General features: G+C 44.1%; 8 protein-coding genes across 8 annotated transcripts; 3 read left to right on the top strand and 5 right to left on the bottom strand.

Annotated features, from left to right (window-relative positions):
• Positions 1–183: 183 nt before the first annotated feature.
• BDB00DRAFT_829169 (uncharacterized protein) lies at positions 184–916 on the bottom strand. Its single transcript, XM_053123917.1, has one exon. The coding sequence runs from the start codon at positions 482–484 to the stop codon at positions 206–208; it is 279 nt and encodes a 92-aa protein (XP_052978551.1). The 5' UTR covers positions 485–916; the 3' UTR covers positions 184–205.
• On the bottom strand, positions 750–3,903 carry BDB00DRAFT_440697 (VTC domain-containing protein). The gene is made up of 5 exons (XM_053117401.1): positions 2,978–3,903; positions 2,237–2,826; positions 1,345–2,140; positions 1,160–1,244; positions 750–1,041 (listed from the first exon to the last, which is right to left on the bottom strand). Exons 1-5 carry the CDS (start codon positions 3,760–3,762, stop codon positions 1,015–1,017), a joined length of 2,283 nt encoding a protein of 760 aa, XP_052978550.1. The 5' UTR covers positions 3,763–3,903; the 3' UTR covers positions 750–1,014.
• A 3,982-nt stretch (positions 3,904–7,885) lies between these two features.
• On the top strand, positions 7,886–13,088 carry BDB00DRAFT_883514 (Gryzun, putative trafficking through golgi-domain-containing protein; the record flags this gene model as incomplete). Its single annotated transcript, XM_053128241.1, has 16 exons — positions 7,886–8,248; positions 8,375–8,679; positions 8,761–8,825; positions 8,928–9,048; positions 9,146–9,364; positions 9,481–9,619; positions 9,686–10,924; positions 11,007–11,130; positions 11,192–11,249; positions 11,308–11,465; positions 11,557–11,690; positions 11,781–12,066; positions 12,357–12,471; positions 12,564–12,649; positions 12,718–12,995; positions 13,026–13,088. 16 exons carry the CDS (start codon positions 7,886–7,888, stop codon positions 13,086–13,088), a joined length of 3,753 nt encoding a protein of 1,250 aa, XP_052978549.1.
• Positions 13,089–13,573: 485 nt separating this feature from the next.
• BDB00DRAFT_873551 (uncharacterized protein) lies at positions 13,574–16,797 on the top strand (the record flags this gene model as incomplete). The annotated part of the gene is made up of 3 exons (XM_053127103.1): positions 13,574–13,990; positions 14,075–14,717; positions 14,801–16,797. 3 exons carry the CDS (start codon positions 13,574–13,576, stop codon positions 16,795–16,797), a joined length of 3,057 nt encoding a protein of 1,018 aa, XP_052978548.1.
• Positions 16,798–18,236: 1,439 nt separating this feature from the next.
• BDB00DRAFT_829154 (uncharacterized protein) lies at positions 18,237–21,024 on the top strand. The gene is made up of 2 exons (XM_053123916.1): positions 18,237–18,736; positions 18,831–21,024. The coding sequence occupies exons 1-2, from the start codon at positions 18,453–18,455 to the stop codon at positions 20,803–20,805; spliced, it is 2,259 nt and encodes a 752-aa protein (XP_052978547.1). The 5' UTR covers positions 18,237–18,452; the 3' UTR covers positions 20,806–21,024.
• Positions 21,025–21,033: 9 nt separating this feature from the next.
• On the bottom strand, positions 21,034–21,339 carry BDB00DRAFT_873549 (uncharacterized protein; the record flags this gene model as incomplete). Its single annotated transcript, XM_053127102.1, has 1 exon — positions 21,034–21,339. The coding sequence occupies one exon, from the start codon at positions 21,337–21,339 to the stop codon at positions 21,034–21,036; it is 306 nt and encodes a 101-aa protein (XP_052978546.1).
• A 204-nt stretch (positions 21,340–21,543) lies between these two features.
• On the bottom strand, positions 21,544–23,376 carry BDB00DRAFT_440541 (argininosuccinate lyase). The gene is made up of 4 exons (XM_053117400.1): positions 22,806–23,376; positions 22,305–22,736; positions 22,071–22,214; positions 21,544–21,985 (listed from the first exon to the last, which is right to left on the bottom strand). The coding sequence occupies exons 1-4, from the start codon at positions 23,289–23,291 to the stop codon at positions 21,647–21,649; spliced, it is 1,401 nt and encodes a 466-aa protein (XP_052978545.1). The 5' UTR covers positions 23,292–23,376; the 3' UTR covers positions 21,544–21,646.
• Positions 23,377–25,961: 2,585 nt separating this feature from the next.
• Positions 25,962–27,127, bottom strand: BDB00DRAFT_440526 (uncharacterized protein). Its single transcript, XM_053117399.1, has 2 exons — positions 26,511–27,127; positions 25,962–26,284 (listed from the first exon to the last, which is right to left on the bottom strand). The coding sequence occupies exons 1-2, from the start codon at positions 26,716–26,718 to the stop codon at positions 25,998–26,000; spliced, it is 495 nt and encodes a 164-aa protein (XP_052978544.1). The 5' UTR covers positions 26,719–27,127; the 3' UTR covers positions 25,962–25,997.
• Positions 27,128–27,879: the final 752 nt, after the last annotated feature.

Below are 27,879 nucleotides of genomic sequence, written 5' to 3'. Positions count from 1 at the left end.
GAAGTCCTCCATTTGGCTGTTTTATCAGCATATGTTTGATACAATCATCTTTGAGAATGTATATAAAGTTAAATCGAGTTCTCTTTATCATGAAATCTAAACAATAGCGATGCGAGTCAATTAGTCTATCATACTTTTGTGAACACGCATGCTGTCGTGGCTTTGACCCAAGACATATAGGAGGAGGATCAAGATATCAAAGTTTTTATTGGATAAACTGTAATCCGTGATAAGCATCTTCGATGTGTATCAAATATAGGAAAAAAGGAAAACGAAAGAAGAAAAAGAAGTAACTCAACCAAGAAAAAAAAGGGATGTGTGTCAAAGGTAAAGGGGAAGAAGAGAAGTGGGAGTAAAATACAAAAGTGATTGCTCCAGCAAAAGAAAGAATATGAATAGCATTGTTGCATGAATGCAAATTGTGATGATGGTGGTTGTAGTAGTGGTAGTAGTAGTAGTAGTGGTAGTAATAGTGCATGTGCATTGAATGATATAAAAGACTATCAGATTTGGAGAAGTAGATGGGTCGGGTTGACAAGTGTAGAGAACTCGGAATTCAAGGAGTGCATGGAGGGAAGATGAGTAGAGATGATGGTGGTGTTGCACAACAACATCTCGGGTATTATCATTATCCCAAATCACTCCTTGGAGTCCCCTGAAAAAAAAATGAGTTTGTTATAGTGGTTACTTCTGCTATAGAATGACCATCATCACAAAACTGAAAAAAGAGAAGAGAAGCGCACAGATATACGGTTAATAACACATGACAATAGGAAGGGAAATGGTTGATCCTGCTGCTGCTGCTGCTGCTACTGTGCGCCGATGTAGCAAGTGTGGATCAGAAATGTGAAGGAGAAATAAACATTTGGGAAAGTGGGTAATAGTAATTGAATAGTTGCTGCTGCTGTTGTTGTTGTTGTTCTTGCTGTTGCTGAAAGTATATTTTTAATTTTTTTTTTTTTAGCTCTTTGATACAATATGCTGCCCGCGCCGTCAGGAGGGAGTAATGTCGGCTTATTTGAACCGAAGGTAAAAGTTGACCTATTCAAGGAGTACGTATACAAGTAAGCGTCGGTAATTGCCAGTTACAATAATAGTGGTTCATTTTTCCTTTCCCTTCCTCCACCCCCCGCCTCCTCGATTATAGGAAGAAACTTACGATAAGGGCAATAACGAGAAGAGTACACAGAACTGCAGGACCCCAAAGATCGTCGTAACGGCCGTCGATACGACGATTAATCATCCTAAGAGTCAAACGAAGATAGTAAAGGATGATTTGTCAGTCAAATGTACAAAGATTGCGTCCTGCTGCTGCTAGAAACATCTTATATGTAAACACATTACCATGCTCGCTTCTCGAATCGATATAAAGCGTAGACTGCAACGCTTGCAGAAATACAAATAAACACGCCACCAACTGCGCGCGAGGTACCGTCACCAAAGTTGAGCAAGTTCAATGCAACTGTGAGTAACAAAGCACAAAACTGGAGCCACGAAATAAAAGTACGTTCGTTGGCAAAGAACACCTTAGGCTCCACTCGTACTTTGACCTTCTGGCGTCGGTATGGGTCACTGCCTGTGTCGTCATCAACAGATCTACCAAAACCGTTTTCACGGTTATCGCCCCACATGCGATTGATCCATTTCGTAGCACGAGACTCGCCGCCAATGTTGCTGCTGATATTGGTGTCGGTATTGTATGTTGGAGCCAAAAGTCGACTGCTGCTGTTAATGTTTGCATAATAGCTTTTCGATTTCTCCGGTGGCGGTGGAGGTGGCGGTGAATTATCGCCTGCTGCTGTGGTTGTTGCAGCATCGCTTCTGGTTGCTGCGCCATCTGCCATGGACACTGCATAGTCGGTGTTTCGAGAGATTGGGAGCCATGCACCGTTCGTATCTTGCGTCGAATTCGTTCGTTGCCTTCGAGGTGAAGGGGGAGAAGCGCCATCAACCACTGCCCGTTGGTTGATACGTTCTTTTTGTTCAATCATGGCACGTCGATAGCGACCATCGATAAGAGGTTTGAAACTTCTTGATCGTGTTAGGCCAATGTTTTCAGCTCTCGGTTTCCGGATATCAACGTTCATTTCACTTAGCCACCAGGGCAGGAGAGGAAGTCGTTCGCGATAAAAGTGACATGCTATAAACCCGGCGTTGTTTACATTAGTATTATGCACTCAGTGGGGGTGCGGGGGCGGGGAAGAAAAAATAGAAAGAAATGGAAGGGTCAACTAACCTCCATGAAGGTATTTAGAAAAGCGCGGGACTTCATGAACCAAATGACTCTCGATAAGCGAAGAGAGCCAGTCTGGTGGCTCCTGGCCTAAATGTGTCTGCAGCTTTGTTTCAAGGACCGCGTAGGGGAAGCGCAGAATGTCAGTTGGATCAACGTAATTGAATGGATAGTCGATACCTAAATCGTTGCGTCGCCAGTTGTTGGGTGGCTGTCGTCGCAGCTTGCTATCCAAATGGTCTTCACGGATAAACGTCAGATCCGTGTCGAGCGAAATACGTAGTCGTTGGTCACCGGGCAGCTGGAAAGCAGTGCGGTTGTAAAACACGCGCAGCATGGGCTCAAGGTGCTTTTCGCGGAAGGACTCTTGAACGCCGTTGGCAATGAAATGGACGTTATCGATCGTTGCTTGATCTAGGTTTTTTTGACGCAGATCGTTGGCGATCATGTCGGCAGTATAGCGCCCTTCTGCAAAAGCATTTACATCCTTTTCGTCTAGACGAAACCGGTCCTTGACTGAGGCGCCCTCGAGCCAAGCAGCATGATGGGTTTTTCGTTCAATGAAAATGCTTTTGTTCTCCACTGGTCCATACCTATAGAAAAAATGAAGGCAAAAAATAAGGAGGGGGTCAATGTAGGGGTTTCGTGGGGTCGTAGAGAGTTTTTGGATTAGCTGTGCGATCGTTCGTTGTTGCTCTCTTATTTGTTGCCAAGCTGCAAAAGCAAAAGAAATCCAGCAATTACCATCGGAACCGGATGGCTTCTGCACCTTCATCACGCTGGAGACGGCCAGTGTACAAATCAAAATTGGAGTTATCGAAATAAACACTGGAGATGGCAGCATCGGAGGGCTCGTATTTTTTATCCTTGTTGAAAATCAAGACGGGCAGGTGCAGCATGATGATAGCCTTGACCTCTGTGATGTTATCTGGATGGATCCAGTACTTGGCCGTGGCGCGTTCAAATGCATTCTGATCCCCGCCTGCAGCAGAGTTGCCCATGTTCTGCTTGCCTCGGTTCCGACAGATATCGTGCAGTGCAGAAATGTAAATGATGGCAACGTCGAATCGCTGCTTATCCAACGGCTTGTGTCGCAGTTTCTTTACATACTCTTGCTTCAAGTTCAAGTGCGTCCATTTGTCATGCTTCTTCAAAATTTTTTGGATCGCCGTAAAGTTAACACGCGTGAATCGAGACAGGTCGTTGACGTCAAACAGGATTTCGGTCAGTGCTTCGTCCATCATGCTGTAGTTTGCGTCCGACGCCATGTTTCGGTTCTTTTGCAACGTCTGTATGGTTCGTTCGCAGTAGAGTATACGGGCATCAATCTCGGACAGTTTGGCATTGACAAAATCATATACTTTGGCCAACTCATTGTCTAATAAGTGTACAAAGTCGGTCTCGTCTTGCTCTGTCCAACCATGGTCCAGTTGTCGCGACTTTAGCTCTTGTTTCAAGACGTCGTAGGCAATATATGATAGTCGCCATGGCGCAAATATATTTTCTTGTAATTCAAGGCCGTATTTCATGGACGTTTATATCAATGTCGGTCGTTAGGTTTTTTTTTTTTGCTCTATCCGACTAATGATGTATTAGTTTTGGAGTCGACAAGAGGTAAATAATAATAGTAGTAGTAGGTAGTAGAGTGATTAGAATTGCTAGGAAGGTAAGAAAAAGAAGAAACAGAGAGAGAAAGCGAGGCAAACAAGAAAAGAAGAGACACTAGAGCAAAAAGAGAAAGGACAGTAAGATATTGGGAAAAGGAAGAGAGAAAATGAGAACCAGAGACGAGAAGGCAAGAGTAAACAGCAATGGAGAAAAAAAGGGGGCCTGTTAAGATAATGGCAGCGGCAAAGGAAAATGTGCAAGAAGCCAGGGGAAAACAAGCGAGAGGAGTAATAAGGAAAGGAGTAGCTAACAAATCGGATGTACCGTCGTTTATATATAGGGCAGCAAGAACCTTTTTTATTCCTCTCGTCGCCAATACGAAAACTACGAAGAGCAGCACTCCAGACTACTTGTTACTACTACTATGTGCTACATTCGTCGGAAAAAGACCAAAATCAGGCTGTGAAAAAGAGGGCATATATCAAGCGAGGAGGAACATCAAGTAGAGAGGAGGACGAGATACACGATACTCTACAGAGGACAGTATCCAGTCTGTGTACCTGATCCAAAAAGGAGTCAATAGATCATGTCCAGGGATGTCGCGATCCTATTTTAATGATTGCTTATGGTATGTTTGCTACCCATTTCTCTTATTTTTGGAATTGAAATACATCCAACAACAACAACAACAATGAGTTGCATCATACAAAAAAGGACCGCCATTTGATTATAATAATATGGGGTAGAAAAGTTAAAGGAAAACTGTTCGGTTTTCCTTGTGTTTGGTGAAATAAAGACAGGGATGAAATTATTGAATTTGTGTGGAGGAGATTGAGAGGGGGGCGATTCGAAAGAATTGGGTAGATTGGGAAAGAAGAAAGAAAGTTTCAAAGCATGTACCATACACATACATTTTTGCCGCGTGTATGTACTATGTATGTAGCAAGTACATATATTGTTGCTGCTAATATGTTGTTGTTGTTGAGGCTGCTGCTAGTGCTGAGCTCGTTTGTCCAACAAACAAACAGCGATCAGCGCGGTCTGCTGACTAGGTGATGATGATGATGACGATGATGCAAAGCGCATACAGCATTCGTGTGGAAATTATATTTAGAGACATCAATGTTGTTTATGATGTACCTAAAACATCTTGAAAATGGATTCGCCCCAATCGGCCCTCCCAGGTTTCTTTTAGCCATTTTTTTCTTTGCACCGTCCGCTCATTTCATATGTACGCGAGAGACATAGTGTGCTTCCATTGAGAGGCGAAGTCCATAATGCCGAGTCTCCTCTCCTGCATGGATGGCGATAATGAGCGCCTTAATAATAGCACCATACATCTTTTATCATGATTGCTAAATAACAAAATTGAAACACACACTAATAATATGCGATATATAACATACTAATTTTGTAGACGTTCCAGCTTTGCAAAAGCTACATAGTCTGTGTATGTACTTGAAAAAAATGTATGAGGCTCTGTGGGTTGAGCGGAAAAATTTGCTCACATACTATATATGTATATATGCGCATGGCGTTTTTCCCCTATACGGCTTGTAATTGATATAAACTCTATGTATTCCTGACGGGCTACGCATATCCAATCATCCTGTTTTTCCATTACCCGGCCAGTCGTCATCAGCCCCATTAGAAAAACCCCTTAATTTTCTTTTTTCTTTCCATATAGCGTCAGTGAATATTTTCTCTTTCTCGAGAAAAAGACAACAATAACAGCAAGAACAACACTAGGAGCAGCCTCATTGTGTCTATAATCGCTTGCTTAATCACTATTTCCTTCTTTAGAAAATGCTTCCTTTCCGTTGTTTCTATAGGTTTCTCATTTATTCGTTGTTTAAACAACATTCTAGTTATTCTGGAGTAACTACAACAGAAAGTGTTTATTTTCTACAGTTAAAAACGATAGCAGCAATAAATACGCCATGACACATATACCTGCAGCTATATGTATGGCGTCTTCTCCATCGTAAATCGGTAGCATTGACGCTGCCTTCTCGATACATTGAAGCAAATGCAGAAGGGACAAAATTGTAGTCTCCTGGTACAAATGTTGCTGGATTAGAGAGATTATATATAAAAAGAGGGCCAAAATAATCTTCAACATAATAAGATTCGTATGATGATGTATATGGTTTTTATTACTGCTATTCTATACCCTACATTGTTCGTCAACTGACGATGGTTACCCCTCTTTTCTTTTTCGCTCTCTACTAGCACCATGCTAAGTCCATACATCACCTGTCCTCTATGTACATGCGGGATAAATTATAGTCTAAATCCTTTATTTTAGCGCAGCAGCGTATGTGACAATGTCGTATATCCCATCAACCAGCATTGCACATGTTATTAAGCAGGTACTCCAATAAGAGCTCCTGGATTTCACCCCTGCTGTTAGTGGACACAGTGGCGCGAATCAGACACGAACGTTCTTCGCATACATTATAGAATGACTGGCATTCTTTTAATACATCAAGTGTATGTACACAAGCCGTTCACTGGTGTAATATATATGTATTTTAGGTGCTGGTGCGTACAATGGACAACGCACCTGTCCAATATGAAACAGAGCGCCTTGAATTGCACGAATTATGGTGGGCTACATACCGATATGAATACCGGCAGCCAAGATGAGAGACGAAAGAGAAATATTAAAAGCACAGCAATGTGAATATGACAGCGGAGACCTGAAACACAAGCCAATCAAGCGTTGGAAATTTACAATAGACTGCGCGCCAAATGATGGTCGAGCTGCAACTTCTTTGGCAAGGATCGAGTGCGGTCAGCTTGATCGACAGAAGCAAAGGCATTGCTGCTTGACAATATGTTATCTTTATTAAGCTGTACAAGACGCTATGAAGACAAGGTCTAAAATTAAAGCAAATCAAGGTGATATTGATTCAGAACTCGATTCGAGCACACCATTTTGCTTCACGTGTTTCCAGAGTACCTTGCTATAACCTAAAAACCTATGATGACAGCTTTAATCCGGAGTAAAAAAAATTAATTTACGTACATTTCATAGCCGTGCGAGGCATTAAAATTTTCAGGAGGCCACCACGACGTCGTGAGAGTTTGCGCACAATCATGCAGACTCACTTGTATATCGTTATTGTTTCTCGACTGCAAAATTAAATGGAACTCCACAGACAACATGCTTTACTCCACAACAGTTGGATTATAACTTTCTTACACTAAAGACTAATGTGTGTTACAGATCAAACTATTGCTTGAACGGGATTGCAGACAAGCAGTCATATTTGAGTGCTTCGCCGCTTCGAGAAGAATAAAGTCTCCCATCCTTCTCGTTCTCAATTATAGCCCTTAGCCCTACATATTTCGCACTATTATGGAAGAAGTAGTATATATACATGTATGCTTACATAGTAATACTTGTTAGAGCCCAATGTTTTCAGCATATCTCAGTGCGATTACATCAAGTTCCTTATTCGAAAAAAAAGAAAGGGAGTGCTAGGGAACCCTTTCCGTGGATTGCTGCTAATCGTAGCGAATCAACAACACCTGTATTACTCTTCATAAATACCATGATCTTCAGTTGCTATCATGGAGCCATATCAGACATGTTTACAAACCTTGTTGAAATTTTATTGCTAGAATACTGCAACGATAACAGAATAGTAAACTGTAATCCATTGCTTATTTTAGAATGGCTCCATCATTTTATCAGCATCTTTACTACATTGTAAGCTTTACTGCATACACTTAAGCTATTAGTAAGTTTAGAATGTATATCCATTACGTGGAATAGACACAAAAATGTTGAATACAATCTTATATCCTTGTACGAAGGCATAAGCTGGGTTGGCTGACTTATCAGCAAAGGCAAACTTGTGAAACGTCGGATGACGCTTGGATACGCGCTGAAAGGGAATTTTAAGGATGACAGAGTCAGCACATTGTAACTTTTCTTGTTTCCTTGCCAAAAAAAAAAGCATACACACGTATTTTAATCAGCAGAATCGTCAAGTTCACTACCTCGAAATCACGTAGAGAGTCGATTCCATCCTCATGAACACGTACCCTGCCGAGTATTTGCTCCACACTGTCCCTGTGCTCGCAGTTTACGGTCTTGGCGCGAACGCCACCACCGACTCATCGTCGTCAGCTGCAGCGCCAGCACCAGGCGATAGTGACACTACTAGTACTTCTTCACCACCACCATCAGAAGGTCAACGATCGTCAGCAACAACTCCAGCAAGTTCAAATGCTGGACGTCACGCACCGTCGTCTCGTGCAGCCTTAGGTTCTATGCTTCAAACTGTGTTCAGTAATAAGCAACAGTTCTCACTCTATGATACACCACGACCAACAGCAGCTGGCCCTGGCACTACTAATCCTACACCACCGTTTAAAACCATTTTCGTTGACAAGGTAAGCAAAACTTTACAATTTCGAGATTCTAGTTTTCATAAGCGCGCCTTTTTCTTCTTTTTCTTGTATGTGAGTGCTGGTCTGTGTAGAGGCTAACGATTCACTTATTTATATTGTGGTTTGTAGGACTTTACACTTCCAGAACGAACGCCGATCGGTCCTAACCTACCTCCACCTCATTCGAACCTTTCACCGTTATCGCACGAATCGCCCCTTCATCCAGATGGTTTCATGACACCATTGTGGGTTAAAAAACAGCTGGAAACACCTAGTGTCGTTGTCGGGTTTTACGATTTATGGGATTGGAGTCAGGAACCAGGAAGCCAACCTCGACCAAAACGAGAGACAGGACCTTTGGCGTCGCATGTATTGATTGATCCAACAGAGCGTGAAAAGGATACTACGTTGGCACATGAAATCAATGATCGCAGGTAAAATTTACTAGTTGTGGATCTTGCAAACGGGAAAGAAACTCATAGAAAGGGATGCTAAATGCTTGAAAATTTATGTAGAAAGTATTTCCAGGATAAGGGAATCAAGTTTGCTGCCACGATGATATTAAAACGCCAACAGACGGGTAATTGATAACTTAAAAACTCAAAGCATGGAATAATACAAAGGCGGAAGTATTGGAGTAAGATTTGCCTGACTGACATGTAAGAAAAAACAACGTACGTAGATGATCCTGCTGTCGAAGAGCGGTTGGTGTGGATCCGAAAACAATCGGGTATGGATAATCGACACTCATTCTTTGTAATCGGTCCCGGTACACAGCATGACGTGCAGGAATTTGTGAATAGGTATAGATAGATTTCTCATTGTGTTGATGGTTATTAGTAAGTGAGGAAAGAAATATCGTACCTAGTGTAATTGAAATGAATGCTTCCTGTCGTGTAGCCTTTATCGCGCCTTGCATGAGCCAGCAGTTCATTATTACAGCAATCGGATCAAAAAAGCACGAAAGAAACGATCTAAACTGCCATCACCGTCCATGTCCCCTCGCATTCCAGATACAAATGAACCACAGCCGCTCTCTATACAAGGATGGATGCTGCGTTATGATTATAAAACTGGATTATTTCAAGAAATTCGACATGACATCGAAGGAGCAATAAAGTAAGTGGTGCTGAAATCTAGCTGTTTGTGTGTGTGAGAGTGAGAGAGAGAAAGAGGATGAAAAAATTCAAAGAAGGACATATTCACTCATTGATATATGAGTGGTTGTTTTAAAGATCATACGAGAGCGCGTACACGCTAGTGGGCGATATGCTTGCACCAAAATCATCCATTACCCCCGGACAGACTGGTTTGCCGATACGTAGTAAGCGATGGGAGGAGGCACGGATGCTTGTTGATTGTATCAGTATCAAGGTTAGTTATCATTGCGAAAGAGAATACATCGAGTTTTGAATTGGACATGCTAAACGTTCCTTTTAGATTTGTAGTTTCTATCTTTATATGAATGATCCTTCTGGTGCTTTGTCACAATTAAACGGACATTTACATATGATTCAGTCTTATGCATCTGTATGGGGAACGGGCGAACAATCCTTTGAGTATTGGGCATGGCTATCGAAGCAATACCGTATCTTTGGCGATCTTATTGAAACTGCCGCACAACATGGATTCAAGATACCTATTCCAACAGCATACATGGCTGCTCCTGGATCACCCAATGCATCTCATCCACTGATGAGCGGCGGAGGAGCAAGCTCCATCGCTGGTTGCAACCCAGGTTCAATTCTGCAGCATCCTGGTTTCTACTATCACTTGGCCGCCATGTGCTGTGCAGAACGAAGACGTCGATTTCTGGAAGCGGACAGCGCGACAGGAGGCGATAGCAATGAACCTCAAGCGACAGCATGGGAAACGCTGCTCGCAAACGAACGACAAATCGATCACTCTGGATTGACAATCGAGTTGTTGACCAAGAGCTACGAACAGTTTAAAAAGTACAGAAATGGTCGCATGACGCTATACTTGGCAGCTGAAATCGCCGGAACGTATTACGAAGCTGGCAAGTTCGAAATGGCTCTCAAGTTTTTTGAACCTATCGGCAAGACGTATCGTAAAGAAAACTGGAACATGATCTTGACCTCAATTCTTCGGTGGTCGCTGCGGTGTGCCAAGGAACTCAAGTCTTGGGAGCGTGCACTCGAATGTTTGGTGGAGCTCATGTCGAGCGACTTGCCAATGTCTGAACAAAAGCGTCAGGATATTCAGACTGAATTGTTTGATGTGCTTCATCGACAGCAACAAGAAAACGAGGAAACCCCAACGATACCTAGGGCACTAGCGATTCAAATGGACCAGATCAATCCTATGTTATCCTGCCACATTCAGTTTAAAACCAGAGCCAGTTTTGTAAATACACCTGTTTATTACCAAGTCGCTTTGAAAACAGGAAAAACGAGCCCACCAGCACCGTTTCGATTGAATAGCATGCGGATTCTATTCAATGATTCACAATACAATATGCTATTGATGGACAGCAACAGCGACGATGACTGTGGGTTGGCGAGTGCAGTACGTGTTGATTGCTGTCATGATCTGAAACCACAGACAGAAGGCGAATATGCTGGTTGGTTAAGCAAAGAGGCTGATCTTCGAGTCACCAAAAATCAAACCAAAGCTTTTGAAGGATGCATTAAGCCAAAGGAATCTGGCGAACTCAAGGTATGTTCCTTATTTCCTTCAAGTATGTAAACGTATGTTTTGTTAGTGAGATTAATGTTTGTATGGAAAAAACGTGTTTCAGATTGTGGGTGTATGTCTGGATATCAAATCTCCACAATGGCATGTTAGCTTAAATTACGATATGGACCACCCGATCGAGGTCAATAAGAACTTATCCAGGAGAAAGTGGCTCGAGGCATCCAAAGGTAAGGAAAAATTGCTGCAAAGTTAATATCAAAGATTCCAGCTGACCGGTTTTTGCTACAGATGGCGCCTCACCAAAGTTTACATTTTTGGATGGAAGTGGCGAATTTAATATTATAAAGTATGCTTCTAAATTATGCATGTCTATCAGCACAGAAATGTAGACTAACCATGTGTAGGATATCTCAGAGACACCCGCGTGTCAAGTTAATTGCTGGCCATGATGCTCAAGCATTACTTGATGAACACTTTGAATTTAACGTCACGATCCAAAACCAAGAACAAGATGCGATTGATGCCAAATTACTAGTCGAGCTAAAGGATACAGCAGGACAAGGTATAATGAACGCACTCACAGATATTCAAGAGAAATGAATCGATGGATGACTAAGATTTACACGTCACAGATTATATCACTTTATCAAGAGATAGTAACAACAAGGATACCCGAGAATCTGTTGCAGAGGTTGCTTTTGATCGTATTGAGTCTGGGCAGTCAGCAACCAAGCCAGTATACATTCATGCAGGGGATATGCCCGGCATCCGCGTGGTATCATTAACGGTAATTTTATGTGCAGATTTGTTTTTTTCATGCTTATTTTCCGTTCACCACCTTTTTTGTGTTACTAAGAGTTAAACCTATTGCATTTAGGCTCGTTATCGCTCAGCGGATGGCAAAGACCAACAGCAAGAGCAGTCAGAGTCTCAATTCATCGAGAAGCGAGAACTTCTGCGCATTCCCTTTAGATCCCCGTTCGAAAGCAACTTTAAACTGTATGCACACAGTGACAAATTGTCTTTTACAACATCCTCACCTGACCTTGGCAAAACCGAAAAGTGGCTAATCAATACATCTATTCGTTGCTGCTCAGTAAGCGACCTTGAGATCGAAAGATTGGAGCTTAAGCAAGAGGTATGCCAACTACTACTGCGAGCCTGTGAGATAGAGGAGTCCAGGGAGTCAAGGGGGGGGGTAGAGGAAGAGGAAAGAGAGAACTATCCGACTATGCCGAAAACGGAGAGAACTCATGTTTTACCTTCTAATCCAAATGTATATACCTGATATAGACATTTGAGCATCCTTATACGTCTCTGACCCTGATTTCGACATCGGACGAAGTCATTAAAAGTAGTCAAAGTAAGATGTGCACGTTCTAGTAAAAGTACGCTTAGCTCATGTTACAGAGATGGTAACTAACGCGCTTCTTTCACTTTTTCACCGCGTCAGCATGGACGGCAGGACATGTTTGTGATACAAATTACCTGTTCCGAATGGCAACCAAAGACATGACGGAGCCTCAGCCAACCATACCTGTGGGATCTATTATCATACATTGGCGAAGGTAACGAGATCAAATCAATGTAGACTTACATAGCTATTCGAGGGTTGAGGAGTTGAGGGTGTACCATTAATGCTGATGTTGATGATTTTTAGGAGTGGCCAAGATTCCCCCTATTCACAAACAGCTATGCCAATGCCCACCCTCGAGTTTAGGCGACAAAGTCTTAGTGTTGTTGCAGGTAAAGTAGAAGAATATGAACAGAATGTTTTATTTATAGCTGCTAACTTCTTCTTTGTACACAAAAAGATGCTCCGGACGATATCCACGTAGGCGAACCTTTCAGGTTGACATACACCGTCTACAACCCAACGGTTCATTTGGCAGAATACACAGCGTCTGTGGAACTCAGTGACGCATTTGTGTATTCTGGATTGAAGATCCTGAAGGACCGTGTGCTGCCACTCTCCCATACGTCGTACAACTATACTTGCTACCCACTGTTGGCAGGCAAGGTTCGGCTCCCGCGGCTCAAGGTGATCGCCAAGCAGCAAGGTGTAGAAAAGGAGGTGCCCGTAGAAATGCTGGTCTCCGATGACAAGAAGCTATTGAAACAGGGAGGATCCGAGCAATGGCCCTCACCATTCACTTTTGTGAATGCTCGTCGATACTATAATTAAACAAAATAAGAACAAGAAGAGGCTGTGAACTTGGCCCTCTCTTTCTCTGCCTTTATTTGTCTGTGTGGCCCATCTGTTGTTTATTATTTACATGTTATTGCTACATATTACATATTACCTCTCTCTGGTTCTTTCGCGAGAACGCATATACTGTACTGTAGTAGATTGATATATTACAGCACATAAGATGTTGTTGGTGTAACCTGGGCAATTAAGCGACGTTCCCATTTACAGAACTTTTTAAATCGGGGGTACATAGTGTTTAAGCTCAAAAATTATTAACGCTTGGTGTTCCTCACGCTATTTCATTTCCCTCTTTTCTCTTTTCTTTCTTTCTCTTCTTCTTTTCCTTCTCGTCTCATGCCATTTCAATATTATTAACCTCTTTTTCATCCTGCCTCGCCCTTCTATTTACTCTCCCCTATTTGTGCTCGAGAATAAAAAAAACCTGTACTAGATTTAGATCAACAACAACTCTCCTCACAATGCCCGAAACCGAAGAGGATTCCTCCTTCCTTCAAACAATTGAGCAGTATCAGCAAGGACAAAGTTCGCTTCGGACGTGTGAAGCGATACCCCGCCATAGTTTCAAAGATGAGCCTGTTGGCGACGATGACTCACCTGCCAATGGCTGTAGTAACGGCAGCAACATCAACAGCACCACCGTCGCGAATGATGATATCATGAACACTCCTGCGCTTTCGCCTCCCTCATCGCCCAAGCTTGGCATTTGTCCCGACAAAGGCTTAAATCGTGATGAGGACGACGATGACGATGAAGAAGAAGATACTGACTCTGGAATATTTCGCTATGAGGAACACCTTCGACCCCATCATCAACATCACCACAAGCATCATCAAGGCGATCAACAACCGTCGGAGTCAATCGTAGGGAGCTACAAGGTACAAAACGAAAGCCGATCTCTTCTATTTTCTCAGGTCACTATAAAGCGTTTGACACCTAACCAATCACAACCCAATTCACAGATTAGGGCCGTTGACCAGGAACAGCTAGATCACGACAAAGAAAGCATCAACTATTTTTATCGTGATTTTGATGCAGACAACGACAATATTATTAGCAAGAACAACGAATTGGAACAGTCAACAACAACAAACAGCAACAGAATCACCGTCCCATTATCATCATCATCATCAGTGTCTTGTGGTGATTGCGGTAAAGAGGACAATAATAGCAATAACAATAAACGCCAAAAACAACAAGAGCAGTCAATTTCAACAGCAGCAGGAACAACAAACCCTTTTGATTTAACTGCATTTGCTCACCAGCTGTACGAAAACCGGCTTTCTGTTGTTCACTCACGGGAAAGTAAACTGGTGCTGACTGAACAAGACGAGCTCGAGTTTGCCAAACTGATGGAGATTCGACGGAAAAGTCTGGCAGCAGCACGGCATCAACAACGGCAAGAACAGCATGAAAATCAGCAGCAGAAAGCGGAAACAGAGGAAGAGGGGTCAGCAACCATCATGGCTGAGGAAGAATACGCATGTGAGAAGATCGAATGGAATGAACCGATTGATTTCTTACGCAAGGATCAAGAACAAGCATTTCCTTCCAATCTGATCATCGCTGCTAGTACTACTGCCACTAATACTAGTACGAATCATGGTAAGCTTACGTTGCACAAAAGTTGATCTTGTGAAATCTGAACTGACAATCGACGGTGACCGTGCACCCGCATGACTGTATAGACGATGGTGCAACATTGATAGAATCATCTCAAGCCACAGCTCCTCGTTTCTCTTCCTCTTCTTCTCCTACAACCGTACCTAGCACACCTGTGTCTCCCAAACCTACTCGATCAAGGGGCTTTTCTCTGCAAAAGTTGCGGAATCCAATCGAAAATAGCGCCTCCTGGCTACCCAAGAAGAAACTCTCACGCTTGTCTGACAATTCCGTAAAAAGCAACATATCCTCAACATCTGCTTCATCCTTCTTGTCGTCGGCGTCATCATCCAATACAACAGCAACAACAACAACTGAAGCAGCAGCGGCAGCGAACCACCAGCAGCAGCAGCAGCAAGTCAAGCAATCGACGGTATACAATGACTCGGACAAGATCTTGGTTGAAGAGGAAGAAGATAATACCGGGCTGAATGCCGATAAAAAAGCTGTGGAAGCTGAGGATGAAGGACAAGAACAAAAGAGTCATCACAGCGGTAGCGAGAGTAGTGGCAGTCGCAAGTCGTCCAGTGCTAGCCGAAGCTCCCGGTTCAAGGAATTGACGGATTTTGATGTAGGCCAGGTTGCTACGGACCTTGTTGCCAAGGAACCAGCACTAACACTCAGCAACAACAACAACCAGAATGCTCCTAGTAGCAATCAAAAGCAACAAAAGCAGCACCAGAAACACCAGGAGTCCAGCAGTAATCAACCCACAGGAACAAGTCGGTCCAAGTCGCTCAATCTGTTTGGCACTCTCCGCAATCGTGCTCGATCGCAATCAACGCCATCCATCAAGGGCCTAATGCGCAATTTGAGCACAGTTAGTGTGATTCCCCAGCGCAGTAATACGCAACCACAGCTGAGTCAACAGTTACAAGAAGAGCAGCAGCAACAAGTAAAAAAGAAACGATCACATAGCGCGTTATCACCTGCTGCCATTGCAGTTCTCAAACACAACGCAGAGAGTAAAAAGGCTGGCGCTGCTGCTGCAAGCGATCAAGGTGACAAGTTACAGATAGCAACGCCCACGGCTGAAAACCACAACCAAAGCAAAGGAAAGCGCATGCTGTCACAACTACTAAGTACTGCTCGGATATCACGTCGTCAAGTACCAAAAAAAGTCAACATGGAAGAAGACGCCGCACCAACACGAGCACAGATTGTACGACGCACTATAATTTATGTCAAACCTGACTCGGAGAATTTCTTGAAAAACATCGAAAATGCACCACCCCCAGTGCCATCGATCCCTTCAGGGCCAAATGAAGTGCAACAACAACAAGAACAGCGTCAGCGGACACGATCATCGACACCTGATAGTGATGAAGATGTCGCATCTCGACAGACAGCTACCATGATCACTCGCCAAACATCAGTAAAACGACAGATCTCGAAGCGACGTAATAATACCAGCAACAATGATGCTAATGAACAAAAAGAAAAGCAGCAAGAAGAACAACAGCAACGACCGACGGCGCAGCAAGAGCTCGAAGGTGTTGAAGTGCGCGAGATGAGTGATGGCTCAGTTGTATGGGGTGTCGTCAAGAAACAGGGCAAGCGCAAAAGCTTTTTTGCTGCGTCAGACAATGTCTACGAAAGCAAGTTTGAAATCGATGATCCACAAGCGCTACACCACAAGGAAGAAGAGGAGGACGAAGACCAAATTGAAGAACGTGTCTTGGCCTTGATGGGATTGCGACCAGACTTGCTCAAAAACTATCCTGCCAACAATGACAAATTACCACCTCCACCAATCCCAAAACGATCTCCTCATCGCGTACAACAACAACAACAACAGCATCATCATCATCGTAGTGAGGCAACGCATATCTCTTCATATTCCAATAGAAGAGACTCTTCCACAATCGATATCTACTATGCTCATGGTGCTACTCTGCCAAACTTACTGCAAATGATTTCAGATCCTGCCGATGAAGAGTTACCTCGTGAAAAACCAACTGTTGAAGAACAGCTTGATGAAGTAATGCGATCGCTGGGGTATACTGACGGCCAAACATTGTAATATACATATAGTCATGCACGCACAAACACCCATCCCCCACCCCTCACTCCACATACACACGCAATCGTATATATACATCTATCTGTACAGAGTTCATTTTTCTTTCATCCAATTGCACTTTTCCCACTTCAAATTCTTTTTGAGCATCATCAGTACAGTTTATATACACTCAACGTCAGCATACGTATATACTGCAGTCAATGGACAAAGGATTATGGGAGTGAAGATATACTGATGGTTTAACTTAGGATTGAGTTGTCCAGCTTTATTCAAGTCATGTTCAGTCACATTGTTGTTTGAATTCCCAAATAGATACAGATATGAAAACCAATGCAAATCGGTCCTTGATGTCTTATTGTGATCAAAATCTACGTTCCATGCGCCTATGACCGCCACTATCTACTGTACATCGTTAAATCGTGTGTTGAAAATACTCTGATCCCCATTAATATAGTTCATAAACCGGTTTTGTCCCTTCTACATGCATAATTAATAAGAATTCCACAGTAGCAGCACATGGCGCATGTAGCTGTAAGTCGAATGGTGCTGAACAAGTAGTTGTACAGTATATTTACTACTGTATTCTTTTATACTACATGAGTATAATCCGAGATCTATGTACATAGTAGCTTTGAATGTTATTAACAACAGCAAAATGCTTTGATCGTAGTATATAACCGAAGCTACACCGTTCGACTCCTACCAAGTAAGGTATATACGAATGTAATACCAAAACAATTGCGACGTTGCACTGGAAGGGTGAGAATGAGTGCAAAGTTTACCTGTGGTAGTGCAAACGAGGGTACATGTAACAAATTTTAAGGCAGCCAGTAGTCTTCCTTGATGTTGTTAGGCTACAAGCGCAAATTAAACCTATTTCGTAAAGGCGGACAGGCCACTTTCATGATCTAAAACGTATATACTAAAGAAAACACGGAGAAGTAGGGGAGAGGGGAGGGTGCCCTGGATGGTTTTATACAGGCATAATGCTGCTCACAATGTATATGGAATAAAAAGACTATGTCATTAACAAAAATGACGCCACTTAATAAGGCAGCGCTAAACCAACTGACAACATTGTTGTCGCACAAAAACAAGGTCCGTTCTCACAAAGTGAGATGGAATGTACTGTGCATGGGAAGCTTAAGACGGGTTTGTTTTCTCGAGTGTACTTGTATATGCAGCATTTGGCGAAACTTGGAGAAAGCACCAACATTGGTACTACCTTGAATAGGCCTTTATAATAAAAAGACGAATAAGTCTGCTCATGATTCCCAAATAGAGTAAAGTGGATTTTTTCTGTTTGGAAAGCGGATATACACCTGGTCTGGATTGCCAAAGACGATCTCGGGATTAGAAACTGTAGCTAAAAGCAATTAATCGTTCGTGTTGCACCAATGACCCTCAGAACGATACTCTCAATCTCCATACACTTCTCACTTTTCTCTCTCTCTTTCTCTCTCTCTCTCTCTCTCTTATCCGCATACACAGAACACACACACACACACACACCTTTTATTCCCCCCCCAACCATTAATTGATTGACAAAGTGAAGAAAAAAGAGTTTTTCTTTTCCTTTTGCTCTTTCCCCTTTCCCCTCGTTTGTATCAAACCTTGCGCACCGTCGCTAATATATCTGTCCTCTTTCCTTCGCCATGGGCGGCGACGACGATCTTTCGAGTGTCAGTCAACCGACACCACCTAAATCGTCCACCCGTCTGACCAGCAATTCACCTCTCAATCAGATGATTGCCATGCACAACCCAATCCAACTGGCTGCCATCTCCAACTATAAACTTGCGCAGCTCACGTTCGCAGCTCCCGACCTACACTCCATGCGAAAAACCGCGCTAATAAAGAATATGCTCGATGTATTATACGATGATACTCCTCCAGAATGGCTGGACCAAATGACACGCTGGTCGTTTTTTACTCCCGAGTAAGGAAGAAACGCACACCCCAAATCAATGAGATTGAAGCAACGAGTTATTAAATGAATATGATGATGATTTATTATCTTGTTTTTTAATTAGATCGCTAGGCGATATGACACAAGAATCATTGGAGGAAATGTTTGCACAGTATGCCCAAACCATTGAGGCATTTCAACCGCTGGACATCGACTATGAAGACGGAGACGACGTCGACGACCATGAAATGTGGTTGAGCGACCACGAAGAAGTCGAAGACCCGATCAATACGAGTGGCTCATCCATGTCTGAACCCTCAATATTCTCTCAACCACATGCTACCATTTCATCCGACACCATAAGCAGACCAGTTCCTCCTCAACCTCATTCCCTTCCACCATCCCCCGCTTCGCTGGTCGAGAAACCGTTACCCAAAGGCCCACCACTACCCGATGATCTTCCCACAGCCGCGGCAGCAGTGGTAGCAGCAGCAGCAGCAGCAGCCACCACCACCACCACAGCTCGCCGAAAAAGTCTCACACCATCACTGCGCAGTAAAAACCGACTTAGCTGGACTAGCGATACGGGCATAGCACCAACAGGTCCAAACATGCATGTTCAAAATATGGCAAGCGAGTTAATGAACTTGTTTGATATGGAGTTCTCGGTCGATATTAAGCTCAATACCGCGCCAAAGCTCCCTGAACTACCCTTCCCCAAAGACGACCTTCGCAAATCACAACGATACTCGATCGACTCGCTGATGGGCCTTATTCCCACTTTCGAAACATTCACAATAGACGATGACCCATATTTTCAAGCAGCACAGACACCAAATAGAAGAAGCCGACTCTCTCAATCATGGACACAGCAAATGATGACATTCCCACCGCCACCATCCGCCCCTCCACCGTTCGGCGCGCGGCTTTCGAGTAAACGTCGATCATCCAGCTTTCCTCCACTCGACGGCAACGTGCCAAAACCACCACAACGATCTTCATCATTAAAATACCGGGAACAACGACAGGTGGCAGGGATGACACCTTCGGGCTCTGTCGAGGATCTCAAGAAAGGAGGGATCAAGTCCAAGAGCACGGAATTTTTAGCAACGTTGGCAAATGCACTAGGCAACAACAACAACCATCACCATGACAAGTCACCGAGTGACCAAGCCATCGGAATTGACTCTGAGTCGATGTCCAAAAAGAAATCCATCCGCAAATTAGCATCCTTTGTAAAAGGCAACAAGAAACGTGCATCCACCACCAAGAAAGACCTCAACACCATCAACAACTCCACCTCTACTATTGTCACAACCGCAACCACCACCAACGCTCCTACCTCACCTGTTACCAACAATGGCAGCAGTAACAGCCTGACCGTACCACAGCCACAACAACAGGATGACCAACGAAAATCCATCAGCTCTACCCTATCATCCTCCTCGTCCTGGTCGTCAACCTCTGAAGTCATGATTGTACGCAAAGCATCGCTCATGAGGAGGACACAGCGACACAACACCGACGATCCAACAAACACCGCAGCAAATAACAACAACAATAATAATCATAATAATACCATCATCAGTAACAACAACGATAATAACGCCAATAATGGTCAGGACGCTGTCAAGCGCCGCAGTTACACAGTCGCACGCCCGGTTGTTGTCGAAGCACAAGATCTTCGCAGAGCACGGTCGCTAGGACACCGATACCCCGCTAACCGCAACAAGCGCCGCTCGTCACTTTTGATGGAAAAGACTGCTTCCAAGCGAGCCAGCTTGCAGCAAGGCAGCAATGTGGCAGCCGCCGCAACCGCCAATGGTCCCGATGGTTTAAAGCGGTCGAAATCTGCCTTTGTCAAGATTGGCAGTGGATTCAAGTCGCGGAAACGAAGACAAGAACGCCGATCAAAAGAACTTTATAGACGCTCCACGTTGGCCAACAACAACAACAACAATACCAGACCCGCCACATTAGTCATCGACACTGCCAACCTCGTCGAAGGACAACAAGTAGTAGATAGTAATAATGGCGGGAATACATTTGTTAAAAGAATGGCTACGTTGGGACGGCGTATGCGGCTGCAACGAGCTTAGACAGTTTACTACAAAAAAAGAACATAACTTATACACATTCAACATACACCTATCCAACCACCACCACCATCACAACAAAAGAAAACATACGGCATCTTTCTTTTGTACTGTGTACTTTTTTGTTTTTCGTGATTCTTTATTCGCTTTCTTCTTCTTTGGAAAGAACTTCTTTTTCATGTGTCAAAGATTGATTGTTTGGTCAGTGCATGTGCATATGAGGGTTTTATATTAACAAATGATGGATGAGAACTGGGCGTTTGGCATATTGATGGCGTAATGTGCTGGTACCACATAAAGGGTTCCCGTACAATCTTCGTTGGTCCAGAGGCCACAGTGCGTGGCACCCACGTTTTGTGCCGTGTGGGCCGGAAACTCGTTTGGAAACTGTGTGCAACGATGATCACGGCTCAGTAAACCTGATCGGGTTTTGCTATCGTCGCCGCGCAGGATGACTCCAGCAGACGGCTGTCCCCATTTGGCAAATGCTCCAATGACAGTAGTGAGCAGCAGTAATAGCAACGGTAACAATGTCATGATACGTGATTTTTTCAAGAGAAATGAACGCGAAAAAAGAGAACCCACACCAAAAGTAGTCTGCGGCTACCCTACCCTAGACAAAGAACCCATCTGTTGACAAGGGGGGGGGAGGAGGAGGAATACCCCTTTCCTTTCATATAATTTTTTTTTGTCTTCCCGCATTGGTCTTCGCCGCACTACATGCAAATGGGTCCCACCAACCCCCGTCAAAATGTCTTCTAATTCCCCTCAAGCAAAGATGTGTATGTAGTATGTACAACAGCATGGACTAGTTTTTTTATTATGATTATTTACGTGTAGCGTTCTAGTGCTTGGGACGGGACTCGGCGAGCCAGCTCTGGAGCTTCTTGATCTGGTCTTGAACAGCAGGCTTGCTAGTACCACCGGGCGCAGTTCGGTTGTCAATGCTGGTCTCGTAGCTCCAGACATTGGCGACATCGTCAGTGAATGAAGGGTGGAGCGTCTTGAGGTCTTCGACGCTCAAATCATGCAGTTGGCAGTCGCGGTCTTCGGCCATCTTGACAGCAGCACCCGAGATATGGTGGGTCTCACGGAATGGCACGCCCTTGCGGACAAGGTATTCGGCCAAATCGGTGGCAAGCATGTCAGCGCTAAGGGCTCCACGCATCTTTTCAGGGAAGATCTGATTTGTGACCAGCAATATATATTATATGTTAGTCTTACCATAGCCATAGTTCCATAATCCATTCTTTATTACTCTGACTCACGTTCATGGTGCTCAAAACACCAGCAGTGATTTGGAGCGAGCCTGACAAAGTATCAGCAGCATCGAACATGGGCTCCTTGTCTTCTTGAAGATCCTTGTTGTATGTGCTTGGAATACCCTTGTACGACATCATGAAGCCAGACATCTGGATTGATTATTTCGTCGTTAGAAAACCCCGTTCAGTTACTTGGAAAAAGCATCCCTCCACCGTTCTACATGGTGACCATAAACTTACACCACCAAAGACACGACCGCTCTTGCCACGCAACAATTCCAAACTGTCGGGGTTCTTCTTTTGGGGCATCAAGCTGGAACCAGTGCTATAAGCATCAGCCAACTTGACAAAGCCGAATTCACTGCTGGAATAAATAATGAGATCTTCAGCTATGCGGGAGATATGGACCATGGTCAAGCTGGCCCAGAACAAGAATTCGGCAACGAAATCACGGTCGCTGACGGCATAGAGCGAGTTGTTGATCAATCCACGGAAACCGAGCTCCTTGGCAAGGAACTCACGGTCAATGTTGAAAGCGTGGCCGGCCAAAGCACCGGATCCAAGAGGAAGTACGTTCAAACGATCGATAAGTTGGGCCAAACGTTCGGCATCAGCTTGCCACAACCAAGCATACGACAACAAAAAGTGCGACCAGCGAATAGGTTGAGCGCGCTACATACACACAATTTGATTAAATGCACGATCGGATCGAACACACACTTTTATATCTTTTTTTTTTACCTGCAAATGAGTATAACCGGGGATCAAAACATCAACCTCCTTCTCAGCGCGAGCCACAGTGATGGAGATAAGTTCCTTCAAGTGAGCCAAGATTTTGCTAGCTTCGTCACGAAGCCAGAGACGCATATCCGTAGCAACCTGGTCGTTACGGCTACGGCCGGTGTGAAGCTTGCCAGCAACCGAGCCAACAATCTCACCAAGACGACGTTCGTTGGCAGTGTGAATATCCTCGTCACCTTCCTTGATTTCAAACTTGCCAGCCTCCCATTCTTCCATGACCTTGGTGAGACCCGAGACGAGCTGTTCGCATTCCTCTTGGGTGATAATGTTGTTCTTGGCCAATGCCTTGCTGTATGCCATAGAGCCAGTCAAATCAGCAGCGTACATGCGCTTGTCGAAATGAATGGAAGCGTTGAAGGCATCCATAAGAGGGTCAACTGCACCAGTGAATCGTCCTCCCCAAAGTTTCTTTGCACCACCGCTCATTGTGAAATTTTAAAGTTACAAGAAAAGAGAAAAAAGCAAAAAGTAGTCTTTGTTTTCTGCGTGTCAATTTTCGTGTCAAGGTTATGAATGTGAGTCACTGGCCTCATTGCTTACTGCCTTACTCCGCACCTGTAGTAAGAATCGGACTCCACCGCGTTATAAATCCGACTTACAAAAATAGCAGCGATTATAATGCAAAGCGACTGAATAAACTGACAATGAAAGGGCACTGCTCTTTGAAAGTTATAAACTTGCATTACAAGTCAATTTTCGCATGCAGTGCATGCAGAAATGGAAAAACAAGACACGATATAGATGCATTGATATGCTTCAGTAAATGACGTACTCACGGTTAGCGGTATAACAAAACCCTCCTGTTTTATGGCTTGGATTGACAACAGTAACTGTAAAATACTGCATGGCTTTTTTTGCTTATCCAGCTGGTATAATGCTTTTTGCTAAAGGAACAAGCGTTTGCGAATCTCAAGTGCATACACTGAGCTTTTTCATAGCATTTCAAAAGCTGTCTTGCTTGCTTTCGTGAGTCGCTGCCAATGGTGGGACCATGACCGGTAGCCTACTTCTCCAAACACGTTTAAAATATCCTAAACGTGGTCATAGTCTGCCTCGCTCTAATTTCCGAAAAGCATTTTATTCATTCTGAACAGCATCAAAAGCTGTCCACCGCATGGGCGTGGTGTTGATCAATTACTTCTCAATTTCTTATTTCGTGAAGTATCATAGTGGCTATATCTACCAAGTCATATATATATATATATATGTACAATGTGCTGTATGTGTAACTTTCAGTGAGTTGTTGCCTTGAATTATGTGCTTTGAATGTGTTGCATCGGATATGTTTCTGCGCTTGACATATTGGGATCAGAGAATGCTTATAGGTCTCGAGACAAACACAGGTGTCGATGACCACGTGGAGTGAAAAGGCATGGGAGAGTGTAGAAGACCAACTGGCGAGACTGATATATTTAAGTCGTTATAACCGATAACAAGGCCGTGGTGTATGATATAAGCTTGTTTTTTTGGTTGTAAGTCTGTATATAAATTCCCCTGTAAGAAACAGAAACAGATTTACGTCTCTTGCTATAGGCAGGATGGCTTACCAAAGTTGGATGATCCGAGCTCTTTACCCGTTTCACAGCGTTGGAATTGAACTCTCACGATATCGTCCCAATGGCGGTTTCGCGACATTTTCCATTCGATATCACTGGTACACGAGGAAAAGACATGGCCATGTCCACTGAGGCTTGTCCGCTGGGTGAGCTCCCCCGGCGCTAGCAGTTGACGGCCGTCTTTTAGAAGATTGACAAAAGAATCAATTTGTTACCCCTCATTATCCATCAAGGGAATCATGTATCGTACTTTTGAAGTATACAGACCGCTCAATCAATACTGGCCTGGGTAGCCAATGTTCTTGTAATTAAGGAAAAGTGCAATACAAATGGCGACGGTAAGATGCTGTACAAATTCAATTCGAACTGAAACAAAGCAAAAGGGCTTTCTAATTCTTTTGAAGAAACATAGTCATTGATATTAAAGATTTGTATAGGTATATGTAGTAGCCTAATACGGCAAAACATCGGAAGGCGGTCCGAAGCTTGAGAGCCATCAAATCGTGCTGTCCCAAGCTTTCGTGGGCCAACTAATTACAGTCACTATTGTGTTCCATGCCATATGCGGGCGACAAGTGAAAGGTATACCACGGCAGCCATTTTTATCGTAACTGTATGGACAAGCAGGATCACGGAGAAAAAGTAATAAAGAAAAGCGTTGCTGTACATGTGTCTAACTGCCTCCACCTGAATACATATATGGCGCTCCAAAGGCAGCTCAATTCCAGGCGATCTCCCAAACAGATGGGCACATCCACGTGGATTTAGGCTTTGATAGAAAGCCATTTAAAACGTTTGTAAAACAATCCTACTAATGAGTATGAGCATTGCAGTAATCGGTATCAAAAGGTTTGATCTTTGCTGTAGAGTGCATGAGAAACGACAGTTCAAGCACACAAAGCTCGATCAACTTGTTCCAAGTCCAAGAGAGATCCTGCTGTTGCAAGAAATTTTCTGATGTGCCCAGTACTGATATTGCTACGCAACGGGTTTCACAAAAAATTTGACATTGCATTACATGGTCTGTGCATTATGCTTGCGTCAGACAGTTGCCTAGATATTATGTTTAGAATCGATCAAGTCATTGCAAAGTAAAAGTAATTACGAATCTAATGTAAGCCATATGACATTGTCAGCATTGTATAAGAACAGGGACATAGCACGCCAAAACATGAGCTCTTTCCTAGCTGTCAAATGAAGCGGCGAAGACGATTGAACACAGTCAGAAAGAAAATGGTTATTGCAAGATCAAGCAACACGTAAACACTTTTCCAAGGAAACGAGTTTGAGCAGGTTTTTATTCATTGTAATAAAAGAGTAATGAAACATTGAAGGTTATCATTATGAATATTATTTGCCGAAGAGCACACATTTTATTAAATAAATACAAAAGTCAAAGAATAAGAACGCGATTTTACAAAGTGACCTCAACAAGCAGTCCGCACACCCCGTAGGCTATACAAAAAGCATGAAGAAAGCAAGAAGAAACAGAAGAAGTGTGTAATAGGGGGAGGAAGGGAAAACCACCAATTGCCTCGGCCTGGCTGACCCGGTCTCCCAATCATTTGGCTTTGAGTCAATCACGGAAGGGTAGACGGAAGGGAAGGACGGGAGGAAGGAAGGGAAGAGGAAAGGGAAGGGGTAGGGGTAGGGGAAGGAATTGACTCTCGAAACACCCAAAAGGACGGCCATTTGCTGCTGTTGTCGAATGCTGGAGGAGCTGCTTACTGGATACTCGGATGTTGGGAGCCGAACACTGAAGCTGGGAGCTGATTGCCGAGCGTTGATTGCCGAGAGTCGAATGCCAGACAGTCGATTGCCGAGAGTTGAGTCCTGAGAGTCGAACGCGATCTACAGTGGCACCTGGCTCCTCATTGCAAACCCCACCATGGCAAACCAGGCCGGCAGATAAGGCATCCATACGAAAAGACGCTACCATATTTCTATGGCGAAAAACAGAGAAGGATTTCTCCGTCCTCTGATCTCGCCTGAAGACCGGTGGTGACCAATACTGTTGAACGCCAGACTGGACAGCCCGAAGCAGGGAGCGGTTGTAGGCAGCCAGGGTCCACGGGAGAAAGGCTGAGACCAGGACCGACAGAGGCAAGACCAGGACCAAGGGAAGAGCCAAGGGAAGAGCCAGAGCCAGGGGAAGAGCCAGAGCCAAGGGAAGGGCCAAGGGAAAGAGAAAAAAGGAAATGGCCTGAAAAATGTGGGCGTATTTTCAACCCCCGGGTTAAAAAACAATGTGAGAAAGCAAAGGGTAGGGAAGAAAAAAACATGTGCAGAAGAGACATGATCAAACGGTCAAGCGGTCAAGAAGAAGGCGTATGTGGTCCGCGTGTATCGATTGTCCTACGAAATATGTTTCACCGGTATCATGCAGGCCGTGCCCCGACGATGTCGCCGCCTGTTTCTAAATAGGAAGATACGTGCACCCGTCGGGCCACAAGGCGCACAGACAGGGTTTACAGGGTCTCAGCTATTGTAACAAGAAGCTCACTTAAATAGAAGCCATATACACCAAAAAGTAAGGACGCAAAAATAGATGACCGTGCAGTACACGTGCGCCAAAGCAAAGTGTACGAAACAAATTGCCAAGGACAAAGTGGTGAAGCTCGGTAACGGTAGGAGAAGGAGGATCTGGTTTACAGCCCTTCTATTTGATAATAGCCTTTAACAAACAGACCTGGGCCGGTGTTGGCTGCCTCATTCTGAATGTCGACTCCTTTATTCCCGAATCACAGCATTGTTATTGACAAAATCAAATGTCACTTTAGCAACGATCTCGAATGGCAACTATGTTGCTCAATGCAAATGTCTTTATTGTGCAATTAGGAACGAGAATGACGAGTCTCGCTCGCATATATGAAGAAGTCTTACAACAATACTGTATAAAACACGCACAAATAAGTTCACGCACAAATAAGTTCAGCGAACGAGAAGCATTTTTTATTTGATACATGATACTACTAATCAATAATAGGGTGTCGATGTCTTAGCTTCCCTGCTCTTGAGCAGGTACTGACAGGAGCAACCACTGGAAGGTGCATCGACATCTGCTCCCGTTACCCTCTCACCACAAAGCTAGGGTCTTGTCTTGGTCGCTTTGTGGATCACTGAAGGTCGATTGGTATTGAGATGCCCAGTCCGGTCTCACCAATCGCGACGTGCCTACAAAACAAGCACCACCACCCACCCACCCACCCACTCACTTACCTTCAACCACCTACCTTTACGCCCTCGTCGCCCGTGCCTACAAAACAAGCACCACCACCCACCCACACACCCACTCACTTACCTTCAACCACCTACCTTTACGCCCTCGTCGCCCGTGCCTACAAAACAAACACCACCCACCCACCCACCCACCCACCCACCCATGACCCACAAAAACCCGCGTTAGCCCCCCCTCCCTTCCCACACATCCACAGAAAAAAGAGAGAAAAAAAGAAAGG

Source organism: Zychaea mexicana, assembly GCF_025766255.1.
Source record: "Zychaea mexicana strain RSA 1403 chromosome Unknown BDB00scaffold_49, whole genome shotgun sequence".
Lineage (NCBI taxonomy): Eukaryota > Fungi > Mucoromycota > Mucoromycetes > Mucorales > Lichtheimiaceae > Zychaea > Zychaea mexicana.
The sequence above is the reverse complement of the archived record's forward strand: the minus strand, read 5'-3'. Positions and strand labels throughout refer to the sequence as shown.